The 17,653-nt window shown below is 36.0% G+C and overlaps 1 protein-coding gene across 2 annotated transcripts; it reads right to left on the bottom strand.

Moving 5' to 3' along the window:
• Window positions 1–1,335: 1,335 nt before the first annotated feature.
• Window positions 1,336–16,740, bottom strand: mmp25b (matrix metallopeptidase 25b). Of its 2 annotated transcripts, none has more exons than XM_082152311.1 (11): window positions 16,594–16,740; window positions 14,390–14,497; window positions 13,763–13,895; window positions 12,827–12,971; window positions 10,863–11,152; window positions 9,580–9,756; window positions 8,105–8,198; window positions 7,483–7,565; window positions 7,181–7,333; window positions 5,466–5,753; window positions 1,336–3,127 (listed from the first exon to the last, which is right to left on the bottom strand). In XM_082152311.1, exons 2-11 carry the CDS (start codon window positions 14,495–14,497, stop codon window positions 2,883–2,885), a joined length of 1,716 nt encoding a protein of 571 aa, XP_082008437.1. In that variant the 5' UTR covers window positions 16,594–16,740; the 3' UTR covers window positions 1,336–2,882. The 2 variants fall into 2 exon arrangements, with proteins under 2 accessions (XP_082008437.1, XP_082008438.1); XM_082152312.1 differs by lacking the exon at window positions 16,594–16,740 and adding an exon at window positions 14,589–14,607.
• Between the last annotated feature and the right edge of the window lie 913 nt (window positions 16,741–17,653).

Genomic DNA, 17,653 nt, shown 5'->3' with positions numbered 1-17,653 from the left:
TGTGTAGAAATCAAACGGGTCCGATATGTTTCTGGTCTGCGTCGACTAGTAGTGCATCACCATTCCCCCTCCACTATCCTGTCTACATGCTCTTGCATAAAGGGAAAAGTTTACATTTGATTAAACATAAAAAATAAGAAAACACAAAAAAGCTTTCTGATTTCTTCCTTTAAAATACCTAAATACATCATCTCACAGAAATGTAATCCTATTGTTAAGATCTTAATAAGCAGTTCCTTTATTAGTGTGTGTTTATTGTAATTAAGTCAAATGTTCAAATACTTTCATTGTCTATGTGCCATTTATTTATTTTAGTGTAAGTCAGAAGTTTGACACGCGCACACACACAGACACACAGACACACAGACACACACACACACACACACACACACACACACACACACACACACACACACACACACACACACACACACACACGTACACACACACACACGTACACACACACGTACACACACACACACGTACACACACACACACGTACACACACACACACGTACACACACACACACACACACACACACACACACACACACACACACACACACACACACACACGTACACACATACGTTGGGCTTTCATGTTTTATGGGTACATTCCATAGACATTATGATGTTTATACTGTACAAACTGTATATTCTATCCCCTAACCCTCCCATTAAACCTACCCATCACAGAAAACTTTCTGCATTTTTACATTTTCAAAAAACATCACTCAGTATAATGAGCTGTTTTCCTCATGGGGACCAAAAATGTCCCCACAAGGTAAAAAAATGACTGGTATTACTAGTTTAGTATTGGAAGTCATTTGCCCCCATAACATAGGGATTTCCAGGACACACACACACACAGTCACAGTTTCAGTCAGCTGGTCTTTCTGACTGTATGATAAAAACATTTCTAGAATGCTAGAAATGCCTTTTTTTAATCTCATCATCTCTGTGCTTCCACCTGTCTTTGGCATGTCTTGTTTGTTTTTTTTAATTAATTTTTTTTTTAATTATTGGTTTCATTTTGAAATCCAATTAGTTTCTGCATGCAAACATTTTTACATAAATTATACTCAGTTTTGCCTAAAGGTGTAAGTCAAACAATAACTAGTCTTTCTGGATCAGTGTTCATATAACTATAGCTCAATTTAAACACTGAAGATTGAACATTCCAGTTCTATTGACTAATGGCTGACTAACGTCATGACTGAAACACTCACCTGTCAAACTTCATACTTGCAACAAGCTCTGAGCAGGGTTATTTACTAAGACTAAAACCATAACATCTTTGTTACTTGAAAGAAAATGAACGTTAAGTGAAATGAATATTTTACACACAACAAATATGATTTATTATTTAATTATAAAAAATAAAAAAAATAATAAAAATGACAAATACACACAATAAAATTACTAAAACTTTAAATTAAAAACTTTAAACTATGGTTTCACTTTATTTTGATGGTCCCCTTCAGACATTCTGTTGACTATAAGTAATGTTACTCCTGAATGTCAATTAACTCTCATTAGAATATTAGTTAGTCAACCGAATGTCTGAAGGGGACCATCAAAAGAAAGTGTAACCTATAATATTATCTCAATAATACTAAATTGGATTGAGAAATTATTTTATTAAGTACATACATTTAAGTCATTAGCAATAATTAAATCTGGACTCTTTAAATTTGCTAAAGATATTGATGTGGCCTGTGCTGCCAGATAAAAAAAAATAAAAGGATAAATCTTGTTTAAAACACACTTACAGTATCTTGCCTTGTCATAAAAAAAGTTATATTATTTGATATTTTAAGAAACTCAATTAACCATGGCACATTTTCTGTGTTTCTGCACATTGGTTGCATTGAATCGCAAGACAAACGTTTTTTTAAATAAGTAATGCGTTTTTTGTTGTTCATAGAAATAATACAGTAATAATAACTTATTTTCATGAGTTTTATTCTTAATCAATGAGCCTTTTCTCATAATTGTGATATCGGGACAGTTGCATTACTTTTATGAATTGCATTTGTAAGAATGTTTTAATAAATATTTAGATCCAGACAAAAAAGCATCATGCCACTGACCCATATACTTTTATCAAAATGTCCCAGCAAAATTCCAGGCCCTGTGAATTTAAGCAAGGCCGTAGATCAGGCGCCTCATTTATAAAATGTTGCGTAGGAACCATCCTACACTTATGATCATTTCTCAAATGTGTGCATGTGTGATACGTTTTATAAATGAGGCCCCGCATGAGTCAAACTCGGCTCCAGGAGAGCCACTGTCCTACAGAGTTTAGCTCCAAAACACCAGCCTGGAGGTTTCTAGTGATCCTGAAGACCTTGATTAGCTGGTTCAGGTGTGTTTGAGTTAAACTCTGCAGGACAGCGACACTCCAGGAACTGAATTTGACACCCCTGCTTAGATAACACAGCTAACCTACTGAAGCTCTGTCACGGTGTGTGTTAATGCCCACAAGTGGATCCTACTTGTCACTGCAGCTAGAGATCATATGGGCTACATACAGCATATCTCAAGCGGCCTTCATGATAAAAATTAATTCATTTAGATAAATCTTCGTACTCTATATTTTTACCCTGTAGTCGCAGAACAATGCAATAGGGTAACAGTAAAAGCTATAAATAATCAATTCATTTAGTTAAATTAATTTAATTACAACCTTGAACCTTATTAAAAAAAAAGCTTAAAAATAATCTATTTTAATATATTTGTACGTTAAATCTGCATAGATCAAACCATGTCTTTTACCATGTGAATCTGCTCTTAAGTAATCTTTGGATATTTGATGTCACTTTAAGTGCTTTGAGACAGTCCATGTAAAATAAGGCTGATGAGTTATTGCAGGTCGAGGTCTATATGAAGACACCTGGATAAAGCAGTACTATGGCTGACAGTAACCACGATGAAGCACTCATCTGGAAGGCTCCGTTGAGGCCACAGTGACAGTCTCCTTTTTGACGTGGGTTGTCTGGAAGTTTGGTTGGAGTTGGCTCTGGACACTTCATCCAATCAACTGCGGTCGATCCGAGACTGACTTGGTCCAATTCTCCGCTCTTCAGCACCCAATACGAGTTGTTCTTGAAGAAATAGGTATCTCCTGAGAGGCAAAGCAAGAAGATGGATCATAGGCATGATGGGAAAAAGTTGCCTTCTATGACACATTCAGGAAGAGGACGATAAATAAAATGTGTCCAAGATTGTGGACAATATTTTTTTAAATCCAATTTTTTCAATCAAATAATGAGTGAAAACGATAATGTTAAAAATCATGGTTGATAATAATTCTGGTTCATTTGTCACACTGGACATGGAAGATCATAATATATCTAGTGGGATATAATACAGTAGTTAAGTCCAGATAGGGAAAGATGGGGGAAGATGAACTTTTAAATTATTACATTTAGATATAGCACATGCATCATGTTATTAAGGGAAATAAAAGGAGACATTTGCTCATTTATTTCTCATAGCACAAATGTAAAATTACTACCGGTGTAAGATGGCCACCTACCAAGGGTAAACGTTTACGGAATGTTTAAATTACTTTTGATATAATTTTTTATAATATTTATATACTGGTATATTTTAAATGGTCATTAATGTCAAACACTAAATCATCATCTAGCCTATTTAAAAATGTGTTTTTTGCCAGTTTGGTTTCTCAGTAAAAGAGATTAATCTAAGGTAATTTTATTCTATGATTATGAAACGATATGAATACATATTTAATTGCCCATATTAGATATAGCAACACTATAAATTCAATTTGAATGATTTCCCTCAATTAGCCTATGGGTAAATGAATAGTGATGTTTGAAATTCAACTCAAGGAATTATTGAATAATAACCCCATGAATTAATATAAAATGTAAAAGAAAAACAACAACACTATTAACAACATGCCATTTGGGGTCTTCTGTGCCAATTCTGAGGGGGCATCTTACTCCAAGGGTCTCATTTTATATTCTCACTTTAAAATAAAACAATATCTCTAACTCCACCATTTTAAAGATATTATTGTGTCCACAAATCCCTCATTAACAAATAGACGCATATTTAACATAATACAATATCAGTGTCCAGATGTCCAGATGTCATGTCCAGAGAATTTCATCAAATATTTATTACGTTTCAGCTCACGAAATCTCACATATGTTAAAGGAACCGTATGTAAGAAATGTATTTCAATTAATCATAAAATGGCCCTGATATGTCACTAGACATTAAGAAATCATGTTAATTTCAAATACTTATATCACTGACAACAGTAGTCCGGCCAGGATATTGTCATTTAAAAGTGAAGTTGCAGCCCTCAACTGATGTTGATGTTGTCATGTTGTGTTTTGTCCTGATGCTCCACCCTCCACCTATCTACCAATCACAAAGTCAGTAGTGTTTCGGCATCCGGGTTGCCAGCTCTGCTCTAGTTACCACAGCTGCAGCTACAAACGTTTCAGATAAAAAATGCCAGCCTATCTGGCAACCTCGAGTCAGGGGGGAGGGAGAGGGGATACACCGCTCTACAGTAATTTGAAAGTGATTGCAGTACCAGTTTTGTCCACAATCTTACATACGGGTGCTTTAATATTCAGATTTAAGAAGAGCAAACCCTCTGATATTCAGATTGACAAAATTAAGAAAAGCACTGACATTCATTAAATGTGTTAAAATGAGATTTTGTGCCATCTATGATCAAGAGAAAAAATTGAGGTGGGCATCTGACGCCATCACCATACATTTGGGGCATTTTTGCAAATCCGGTTCCATTGTCCTGAAGTCATTGGCTGCATCAGAAATCGCATTCTTCCCTACTATATAGTAGGCGAAAAACAGCATTTGACAAAAGAAGTATATCCGAACTCACAGTACTCATAAAGTGTGCATATGATGGACACTTTACTATCCCATGAGGCCACGGGAGAGGATTTATGAATGGCTGTGAAGCGACGCAACTGAAGGTTGTAGGTCACATGATCGTGAAGTAATTACTTATTCAAAATAAGTATCTACTCAAGAGACAATGCGACATCAGACGCAGCTATTGTTTTTGTTTTTTTTTAAATAGGTTTTTGGTTACACGCCTAAAATAAGGTCTGTGGTGAACACAAGCTCAAGATATTTTCTATGACATAAAATACATTGGAAATTTTTTAAGCTTTCACTTGTCTTGTAAAAGGCGGTTGCTAACAAGTAGTTAAATGGGTCTACAGAGGTTGTCGGGGACATTAAACATCATCAACAGGTACAGTAAAATAATCGACTCACTAGTCACTTTCATAGCCTTGATGTGTTTATAATCGCGCTCTTGCTCACTTCAGCGCTCTATTGCAAACAGTTTCACTGACCGCTACAGATTGATATGAATGATAACAAAAGCTTCTTTTGTATACTAAGCTGAAAATGCACTTAAGGTAAACAGACGTTCTCTACATTACCCTCTCCCCAGGTGATGATGTCATCAGGGGTTGAGGGCACACCCTTCCAGAGGGAGGAGTGTCTGGGATAATCTGGGTCTAGATGACGCTTCCCAGTCCCTGGGCCTTCATCGAACCTCCAGAACTCTCCACCGCTGAAGATGTAGGTTTTTCCATTATGAGCCCAAACGAAGGCCGCATCCACCTTCTTCACATCCTTTCCATCATGAGAGATCAGCCCCCAGTCGGACAACGGACGTGGATAACCAGCAATCGCCACGGTGTCTTTAAATTCCCAGTACTGTGAGCCTATGTAAAAAAATAAATAAAAATTACATCCAATCACTTACAAGCATTTTCAAACTGATTTCTGCCATGACAACTCCCGGAGTGTTTGGCATGTAATAGATATGACAATGTTGATATTGGCAGAATAGATCTGCAACGCTGCTGCTGTTATTGCTGCAGCTGCAACAAGTACAGGACTTAACTTTAAAACTAACTTTAGCTGGACAATAACTTTATTCTAGAGCTGCTGTAAAGCCAAAACAATCTATGTTACTTTCATTTCCTATTATCACTGTAAAGCTGCTTTGAAACAATCTATGTTGTTAAAAGCTCTATATAAATGAAGGTGACTTGACTTGACTTGCTATGGCCAATACACACACGACTCGCTGCTGTGAGCAAGTAAGACATGCTTCTGCTGTACAATATAGCGTACATGAATTACCCGTAGCAGATCTATACAGGTGGAGCTGGGGAAGCTGGAGGGTTTATGAAAGCACGCTGCACTGTTAAGGCAAATGCTAACCAAGTATATGAAAGCTGAGCAGCGAGCTCATTGGCTGCTGATGCAGCAGGAACCAATCAGCTGCGCCCTATAGAGAATGATGTGATTGCAAGCGTTCGAGTTAAGGACCTATTAGCCTGCGCCATCTAGGGTTTCATTACAGAACTTTGTATTTGTATAATCCTTCTAAAAGTGTAATCATGATCTGCCGAACGAAAGAGGATAAATGTATGACATTCCCTGACTTTAAGTTGTCTGGTAATGTCCTTAAGGTTTGTGATGAAGTCAAATATCTTGGTCATGTGATCACTGACCGTCTGTCTGATGATGAGGACATTTATCGTCAGTGTCGTATGTTATATGCACAAGCTAATGTACTCCTTCGGAAATGTGGTTATTGTTCTGATGAAGTTAAATTAACTTTATTCAGAGCATATTGTACTTCACTGTACACAGCAAATCTCTGGTGGAACTACAAAAAAGCCAGCCTTCAGAAACTACAAGTGGCTTTTAATGATGCACTAAGACTTTTGTTAAAAAAGCCGAGATGGACTAGTGCCAGTGACATGTTTGTGTCTGCTGGAGTTAACACATTGAAGGCTGTTTTGAGAAACACCATGTATAATTTCATTTGTCGACTTAATGAGTCTGGAAATAGTGTCATCATGATACTGACTAACACTGAATATAGTGCCATACGCTACACATCTAAACTTTGGAGACACTGGTATGACTGTCTTTTGAAAGGATAGAATCCTTTATTTTATTTTTTATTTTATTTTTTTTATAATATGTATTTAATGTGATGTGTTTTAATTTTGTGCTGTCTGTTGTTTTTTATGAAGTATGGACCATGAGTCTGCAATAAAAGTATATCTATCTATCTATCTATCTATCTATTTGTTCTTCCATTGTGCACCCAAATGAATAAAAAGAAACTAACCAATGAAGAAGATGATTCTGCTGTCCTTCTTTCTTTCATAAACTGCATCTATCTTGTCAGTGCCAGGAGGAAGACCAATCCAGAAGTTTTTTATGCGAGCAGGCTGAAAGGACACGAGAGATCCAGACCGCTGGATTCGCCAGAAATATGGACCTGACCGAAGCAGAGGAAATGAAACAAAAAGAAATGAACTTAAAAGAAATAAAATAAAGAGCTACAAATATATTAAATGTAGTAGCTTTATTATAATCTTTTAAGCTATAGGCAAAATCTGTAAAGATTTTAGACAGCATAGATTGTACCTTTAAAAAAGAAAACATCTCCTCTGATGTTTTCCACCGCATCAAAACCTCCCTCACAACGATTCTGGACTGTTGGATCCGGTCTAGACACACAGAGATTTTACTTTGACCTTCTTCTCATCGAGTTTTTAATGTTTTTGAAATAAGTCTCTTCTGCTCATCAAGGCTGCATTTATTATGCATTAGCATTAGCATTATTAGCATTTATATACCAAATACATTAAAACACTAATATTGTGAAATATTTGTGCAATTCAAAATAACTCTATTTTTAAATGTGATTTATTCTTGTGATGCAAAGTTTAATTTCAGTGTCACATGATCCTTCAGAAATCATTATAATATGAAACATTTCTGATTATTATCAATGTTGAAAACAGTTGTGCTGCTTAATATTTTTGTGGAAACCGTGTTACATTTCTTTTCAGGATTAGTTGTTGAATATAAAGTTCAAAAGAACAGCATTTACTTGAAACAGAAATCTCTCTGATTATTTTAAAAGTCTTTACTGTCTCTTTTGATCAATTAAATGCTTCTTTGCTGAATAATAAAAAAAATTAAAAATCTTAATGACCTAAAATTTATGAACGGTATTGCATGTGTCTTGGTAAACATGACTCACTTTAATGGTACTTTGGGACTAGGTGATTTTGGTGGTTTGGGTAAGACTGATGTTGGGTTATTTGGTGATGGTGTTGGTGAGCCTTTCTTCATTCCTGTCAAATAACAAACCACAGCCACAACTTTAGATATGGTCAGCTCGGCTTAAAGGGCTAGTTCACCTAAACATTTTAATTCTAGACAAATTTAATTCATTAATTACTCACCCTCAAGTCGTTCCAAACCCATAAGACTTTCGTTCATCTTCAGAACACAAATGAAGATCTGTAGGTGAAATCTGAGAGCTTTCTGTCCCTCCATTGACATCCTAAGCAACTTCCACTTTCAAGCCCCAGAAAGGTAGTAAAGACATCATTAAAGTAATCCATGTAACAATTTAACCTCAATTTCATGAAGTGACGCAAGTGCTTTGTTTGCACACAAAAAATAAGTTAAAATTAAAGACATATTTTACCACTTTATTTACTAAATATTTATCTCCAACGCTCGTTCACGCAACAACATCCGTTCTCGCGTCAACACAACACGCATGTGTTGTGCTCTCGTGAACACGTGTTGAGATTAATGTTATATAAAAAAAAAGAAGAAGAAGAAGAAGTGGTAAATTATGTTTTTTCGCAAACAAAGCACTAGCTTTGCTTTATAATATTGAGGTTAAACCTATAGGGGTGGTGGTGGCGCAATGGATAAGACACATGCCTTTGGTGTGAGAGACCTGGGTTCGAATCCACTGTGAGACACCAATGTGTCCCTGAGCAAGACACTTAACCCCTAGTTGCTCCAGAGGCGTGCAACCTCTGACATATATAGCAATTGTAAGTCGCTTTGGATAAAAGCGTCAGCTAAATGTAAATGTAAACCACTGGAGTCACATGGATTACTTTACTAATGTCTTTATTACCTTTCTTGGGCTTGAAAGTGGTAGTTGTGTAGCTGTCAATGGAGGGACAGAAAGCTCTCAGATTTCATCAAAAAGATCTTCATTTGTGTTCTGAAGATGAACGAAAGTCTTACAGGTTTGGAACGACATGAGGGTGAGTAATTAATGATAGAATTTTCATTTTTGTGCAAACTAACTCTTTAAGGCGAATAACTGGAAAGATCGGTTTACAGATAATGAATTCAAAGCAGCTAACAGTTTAAAAAGTGTTACATTTCACATTTTATTTAACTTTACATTCTTAACACATGTTCTTATTTAAAGAAATAGTTCAATAACAAACAAAAAAGAAAATCACTTTGTTTTTTTACATTAAGCTGTAATATTTGTGATATGTTTTGTGATTTTGTCCTCATGTTTAGCTGTTGTATGGAGAAAAGGAATGTGATTTTTCCTTTATGTTCCATAGAAAGAAAATAACAGCAAACAGGTTTTAAAAGACCTGAAGATGAGCAAATGATGACACAATATTCAATTTTGGGTGAACAATCCCTTCCAGAGTAGGTGCACAAAGCTTATTAAGAGCATATTCCTACCGTAGATTGACTGAATGGCATAGCGATCGTCAGCTGGAAGAGTGTAAGATCCAATATCACCAACAGCACCCTGGTAATACGGGCGCATGATGGAAGGAGAAGAGGAGGAGTGAGAGAGACCGAGGGCATGACCAAATTCATGCACAGCCACCGTGAATAAATCAGTGCCGCTGTCATCTGAAAACATTGAGAGAATAAGAGGAGATTCTCATTCATGTATAGTGACATTTTATAAGTGGGTGATTCGTCAATGAAGGACACTTTTGACTACTTAAAAGCATGAAAAACTTCATCTAAAGGATTTAGTATCACATGTCTTAAAATAAAGATGAAGTGATGGTAATGACAATCACTTGACAAACTTCCTTTTTTTTACATTTCCTTTTGCTTCACTTCTCATTTCCGTCAAATTTGTTCTAAAATTCTTGGCATGATGGAAATGACAGCAATACTCTTTTGTTATACATATATGCCATTTTAGGCTACTCATAAGCCCCAAAATTAGGGAGAATTTAATGTTGTAACACTTAAAATTAGGGGGGGAAAAGGTCATTTTAAAGAGGGCTTCTACGTCAGTTTAAAGCTTTTATAAATATACTTGGGTTTAAAATACAATCCACGAGTTCGTTTGATCATATAATCATACGGCATAGGTGAACAGATTTGGCTTGCTGTTGATGATTGAAAGTTTGCTCTTAAATACATTTTTGAGAAATACATTAAAAAATAAATATAGGCTTATGGGGTGCTTTAGAGAATCGGACGATGTAAGCTAAGATGCTGCTTATATACCCATATACCCATCCGCCCAAACTTAATAATGAAACTGAATAATGAAACTATTGTCTTCTGTAGAGCTGCTTATAGCTAAATTGAACTCATTTCATTATTGATGAACTTTACCCTTGAACTGAACTGAAACAACACTGAGCTAAACTTAGCTGAATAATAAGATATCTTCTTTAGAGTTGCTTTTCAGCTTAAATGTCATTTGTTTCATAATTTCATGAACATTAACTGTTATTTTCCTGTTTATTAACGTGAAGCTGCTTTGAAACAACATGAATACAATTTTATACAACTTTATACAATATGTATTGTATAAAGTAATATATAAATAAATGTGACTTCACTTGGTGACTTCACCAGACAGAAAATATCCTAAAAAGTAAAAACAGTTCATTTCCAAAAGCATTGAATTTGATTAATCCACAAATATTCTGCTTTGGGACTGTTATTCATCCATCAATCAGTGAATATTTAGTAATGCTTGTATATCTTGCCTCCGTAGGTCCAGCTCTCCTCATCATCAAAATGTGTGTCTCCAGCAAGATCATACTCCCCTGGGAAGAAGGCATGAGCAAGCGTCCCTCCCTTCCCATCAAATGGATATCCGTCTTCGTGGAGCGAGCGGGCGAAAGAGATCTTAATATCGGCTCTGTCCTGCTCGCTCGAGGAGGCAGGTTGAAACTCGAGGTTGGTGACATCACTCCAGGCTTTAAAGGCATAGGCCATTATAGGTTTTACAGTTTTGGGTTTAAGGGATGGAAGGAGAGATGGGTAATTCTGGATGCTAGTAGGCAAAACGGAGATAAGTTAGTGACTGCATATTTAAAAGGGTTATTGTAAATTGTTACGCTTGGCAGTGACCATCCAGCTAACAAAAATATGTTCTAAGTACCTTTTGCTAATGTTCCCATTAAGTTATGATAACATTATTTCTGAATGTTCTCTAGAAAAAATTGGTCCAAACATTTTTTTTCAATATTTATCCCGCAAACATTATGGAAAAGTTACTTTTGAATGTTCTCTGAACATTCTGGAACAAAGTTAAACTAAAACGTTTTAAAAAGGCTGTAAGTGTCGGTTCCCACAGAATGTGTTTTTGCTGTTAAAAACGAGAGATGCAGGTCGTGGAACGAAAAAAGCTCAGGTTTTTTAAAAGTTGAACTAATTTTAACTTGAGCGCCACGATTTTTAGAATGCCGTGTCATGCTGCAACGCTGAAACAACACTGAACTAAACTGAGCTGAATAATAAGATATCAAGTTTCATAATTGATGAATTTTACAATATTAAAGGGTTAGTTCACCCAAAAATGAAAATTCTGTCAGTAATTACTCACCCTCATGTTGTTCCAACCGCGTAAGACCATCGTTCATCTTCGGAACACAAATGAAGATATTTTTGATGAAATCTGAGTGCTGGATCACTTCTCCATAGGCTGCTAGCTGGTGGCCCAAACTTGCTGGCCCAGAAAAGTTATTAAAGACATCGTTAATATAGTCCAAGTGACTCCAGTGGCTCAATCTTAAGTATATCAAGCGACGAGAATACTTTTTGTGCTTTATACGTCATCACGCATCACACACATGACCAGCGTCGGCCAATAGTGAGCCTACGTGGTGACGTGTAACACAGACGCGCTGCGCAAAAACACTACGAGGCCCAGAGAGAAGGAAATGAATAGTGGAATAAAGTCGTTATTTTTGATTGTTTTTGCGCACAAAAAGTATTCTCGTCGCTTGATATACTTAAGATTGAGCCACTGTAGTCACTTGGACTATATTAACGATGTCTTTAATAACTTTTCTGGGCCAGCAAGTTTGGGCCACCTAGCAGCCTATGGAGAAGTGACCCAGCACTCAGATTTCATCAGAAATATCTTCATTTGTGTTCCGAACGCGTGTTCTTGTGTTCATACGCGGTTGGAACAACATGAGGGTGAGTAATTATTGACAGAATTTTCATTTTTGGGGGAACTAACCCTGTAACACTGTTATTTGTGTCGTGAAGCTGCTTCAAAACAATATGAATAAAATTTTATACAACTTTATACAATTTGTATTGTATAAAGTAATACATAAATATATATGACTTCACTTAGTTTGACTTAAACTATATTTTTAAGCATTTTTCTTCTGTGAAAAAAACAGAAAAAGTTTTTTAAAAAGTTGAACTAATTTTTACTTGAGCGCCACGTTTTTAGAATGTCGTGTCATGCGTGAGACGCTGCAACGTTTGAAGACGTCCGTCTAGTGTGCGTTTACATTGAAAAATAATGGAAAAGTAGCGCAGTGGAATGGAAAACTTTGTTCTGTTTGAACGGCCCCTAAGAATTATGTTTTTATGCAAACATTTTGAGAAAATTATGAAAGACCAGATAACTGTGAACAAACATTCTATTAACATTACTATGAGCTGGGCATGTTTTGTTAGCTGGGCATGTGTGTCTAGCGATGCAGACCTCCATGTGAGGTCAGACTTTTTCCAGCGGAGTCCAACGGTGGCATATCTTCTTTTCCTCCTTCGCTTTTTCAGCAAGTCCTCCAACCCTATAATGTCCGGCAATGAACATCGTGGTGTGCTCATCAGTTTCAGGGTGTCACTGTCTAGAGAAGCACAGAACAGAAGGTCTCAGATCAATATATAGACTTCAGAGATACAGAGCCCATTACAGTACATGTAATAAAACCCCATGTGAGGAGGAGAGACAATGAAATAGTTCTTTCTCTAGAGGAAATGTATTGAACCCACCAACCACAGCATGAGTCATTACACTTGCATATATCAAGAATCGAAAAATAGCTTGCTAACATGGACATTTCTCAGAAGTTTAGCTAATGTTGTGGCATGGTTATCTCATAGTTATCAACAAATGTTCTTCCAGAATGTTCGTTCAAAATCATCTGATCTTTAATAATGTTCTCAAAAAGTTAGTACAAAAACATTATTTATACATTGTTCATGGAATGTTTTTACCTGAAACATTTGGTTGGATGTTTGCATAACGTTTTTTAAATGTTACTACTACTCAAACATTCAAAAGTATGTATGTCTGCAAAATGATTAATTGTAATGTTCCCTTAACGTTCACATAAGTAAGAATGAACCAAGAAAGTTTTTAAAACGGGAAGTTTTGGGCGTTCAGAGAACATTCAGAAACTTAATGTGAACATTACCAAAACGTTCTTCGAACATATTTCTGTTAGCTGGGATGGTGTTTTTGTTTTAATTTGATTAGAAAAAAAGCAGGGAAATCTAGAACAAAAAAGAACAAATAAATGAAGGGAAAAAAAGGGCACTGAAAAAGACTTCTCAAAGTTTGGTGAAACAAAGCCGTTAGACCATTTCCTGCATGTGATGAAGTGCTTTCTGTGAGAGGCACACACACTGCATTTACCGAGTTTGCCCGTGTCTTTGAGGCCAGCGAATCTCTGCATTTCTTTGATGGCCTTCTCAATGCCCTCTTTCGTTTGCAGCTGCCCTGTGCGGGGGTCCGGGGGGGGCAGGTACCCATACCTGCTCAACCAGTCCTAAGAGAAATCACACACTAAATGTTCATTTAACTTAGTCAAATATACACATCAATAGAGCCATTTTATCATTTTCGTTTAAAGTGTAAAGGCCAGGTCACAATATGAACAATTACTATAACAGTAACTATATTAGCGTCCACACCAACGTACAATAAAATTTCTGATTCTGATTGGATGTCAATGTTTTCATCGTTCATCGTTTGGAAAAAGATAATACTGAAAAAGATTTTCATCCTTCTGTGTCATTATAACGTATTGTTGCGGTGTGGAAATCCCTATTCTCGTAGAAATGAACCACTTCTCTAGAAAAAAATCCCTGAAATTCCACTGATAATTTATTTACATCTGTCTCACAGGGATTTTACACACATACAAAATGAACATATGCACATGAAACAAAAAACACAAAGAGCAACCCCACTTTCTACATATGGCACAATGTTTGTTTTTTCTGTTTTTAAAAAGAGTTTAACTTGTAAGGCTCCTCTTACCACACCCCGAGAGTACTGGTCCGGCATCGGAGCCAAATGAACCGGAGAGATAAACACAAGCACAGTGCAGGTCAGGTGAACCAACCAAAGACATCCTGAGGAAATCATCTGCACGGACGGAATAAAAAACACACAGCTGCCGACAATTAAAAGGATCTGCCTTTATTCTAAAGTTAATGTTGCCCTTATCTCCTCATACCGTTATGTGCTCTGTTTCTCTTGCTCTACTTTCAGTTTATCTCTCTAAGGACTAGGCAGGGCAGAACAATCGATGAGAAGGGAAGCTTTCTCAATCTCTCTCTCTCTCTCTCTCTCTCTCTCTCTCTCTCTCTCTCTCTCTCTCTCTCTGCATTCTGAAATATCTGAAATATCTCTCACTCCCTGCTGAATCAAGTGAGCATTACTTAACTGTATTAAAATACATAATTAACATTAACATTAACTATTCAATTATGCCTATTATGCCTTAATAAGTTAAGCTTTGCCATTCTCAGATTTTGCAAAAGATCAGTTAAAAAATCTGTTAAAAAAAACACCACAAAAGACAACTGAGGTTGAGGTGCAGTGGTTACACCCATAACTGAAAGAAACAGGATGTTTCGGATTACCGTTACAACACTAATATTGTTCTGTTTTAGTTGACACCCTCATTAAAACAAACACTGCAATGATAACAATTACAATTATTTTATTTTCAATACGTAGGCTAATATTGCTTACAACATCTAGCGAAAATCTATTATCACTCTAGTTGTGCAAGAAAGCTACTTTTAATAATCATGTATCAATAATGTATAAAAAATAAATCAATAATCATTTGTGTGATTCATGCCTACAAGCCTACATCAATGACACAAAAATAAAACTTTGAAATAATGTTGCCTACATGTGATTGTGTGACCGGACGCTGTGGCAGGAAAATAACATCACAGGGGTTCAGGAAATGTACACATGTGTTTAAAAAAAGAATTAAGTCATGGCAATAGCTTTAAAGTGTAAGGTCTAAGTGTGTTGCACTAATCAGTGTAGGATGCACAGTCACGCAGTAGTTTTGTAACTCTCGTCATAGGACACATTTCAACAAAGGCTTATTGCTCAAAGTATGTCACTGTCAGCAGAGATGGGCATAAATACATGGAAATGTATTTAAAATAAAATTACAAAATACTGTGTGGAATTTTTATTTATTTAAATACAAATACAGTATTTTGTATTTTCAAAATACACAAAATAAATGTGAAATTGGTCATCCAGTGCAGGTATAGGTCACAGTGAATGAAGAAACTACATAGGCCTACTGACTTTTAATTCCTAACCTTATCTCTGCCCTCTCTGTCTGTCTGTCTTTCTTTCTTTCTTTCTTTCTTTCTTTCTGTCTTGCTGGCAATTACAAATAAACTTATGCAAAATAGCAGCCATTTATATACTTTTTTTCTGACCAGGTTACAATGTAGTCTATATTCATACTGTATGTGGGAACCTTTTCTGCTATTTAGCAAAGAATATGGATGGACGATATGACCAAAATCTTGATTTTACTTCACAGTAACAAAATATATCATGGTTTCACAATTCTCAATATCAGTTTTGATACCAAAGCAAAAACTGAATTTCAAACTCTTTTGAGGCTCTTTTTTTTCTTTTTCTTTTTTCTTGCAGTTAGTAATGCTTTTTAAGTATAGTAATTTTATATTTATTTTATGTAAAGTTTATTTGTTTCTATACGTTTATTCAAATTAGAAAGTTTATAAAATAAAATAAAAATTGAATTCATTTACATTAATTTGACTAAATTTACCCAAAGGTTTTATTTTTTTTATGAACAAAACTAAAAGCTGAAGATTTTTGTGGTGTATCATTCATCAGTGCTTCTTTTTCCACTCTAACGTTCCAATAATGCCCACTGAAAGCTGCACGGATACAGTTGCTTACCCCACAAATAGGCCTATGTAAACGATTTAGAAAAAGTTCCATCGATTCACACTTTACACCATCGTTATGATGTAGTGTCATATCACCCACTAATGCTTTAAACACATTTGACAAGATATGATACAAATCAACAACCGATCAAGACTGATTGGCTAACGCTATTTTCCCACTTGTCTGTGCTCTTTTATTCTTTCATGTTAACTGAAGGCAAATCTGAATAATGCACTATTTTAACTTTAATCAACAAGTAGAATTGATCATGACATTCTCACCTTATTCCAGAGAAATCGCTGATCCAATGCTGAGTTGAGTTGTAGGGTAGACTGTGTACAGTTGAGACATGTGTACAGTTGAGACACCTTAAATAACTTGCGCGCACAGTATGCTCAAGTTGTGATTTTTGCTGTGCACATGCGTATTAGTGTCCTCTTTTATCCGGCAAAATCTGAAGACTGGAGGCGTCTCCGATCAGATGATATCTGCAAAAGTTTTTTTTTTTTTCTAAGGTAAGGCTTGCATCGTTTTTTGCGCACTCAACTATGAATAACTTATTATCCTTATGTGACTGTTAAACGTAACTGGTACCATTACATACGTTATTCTGTGCCCTAAAATGGGCATATTTCATGGTATTGAGTCATGCAAGCTCAATGCAAAATGAAATGTGCGAGGCCAGCGGGGGATAGTTGAGACACAAGTGTCTCAACCGTACCCCAATAGAGTTATATTACATAACACGCTGTTTATTTGTTCAGTGTTAAAAATACAATTTCATATTTATTATATTTAAACTGTATATTATTAATAGAATATATTTTTCTAACATGTTATAAAGATAACCTAGCAAGTTGTCAAATAGACAAGGTGGTAAAACGGTAGTTGATACACCCTTTTAAAGATGTGTGGTCACATAGTTAATTTAAAGAACATTCAATTTTTAAAGAATTCATTTAATTTGTGTGTGTGTGTGTGTGTGTGTGTGTGTGTGTGTGTGTGTGTGTGTGTGTGTGTGTGTGTGTGTGTGTGTGTGTGTGTGTGTGTGTGTGTGTGTGTGTGTGTGTGTGTGTGTGTTAGCTATGCTGTTTATGTAGTGCATGTGGACTTTTTGTTTATGTTTATCTTATGCTATGCAGGATGCCCCGCACGAGAGCTTGGACAACGAATAGGGGAATGCCAGGATACCATTTAGAGAGGGCCACAAAAGTTGTAGATGAGGGCATATCAATTAGGAAGGTAGCTGAGAAGTTCAAGATTCCTGTTGCTTCAACATTGCCTGTCCTTTTGACATTGTGTTGTGATTGGAATGTTTCTATTTGTACCGTTGTGATATCT

The sequence above is a fragment of the Leuciscus leuciscus genome (genome assembly GCF_965113295.1).
Source record: "Leuciscus leuciscus genome assembly, chromosome: 21".
Taxonomy (NCBI): Eukaryota; Metazoa; Chordata; class Actinopteri; order Cypriniformes; family Leuciscidae; genus Leuciscus; species Leuciscus leuciscus.
This window is presented reverse-complemented; position numbering and strand designations above follow the sequence as displayed.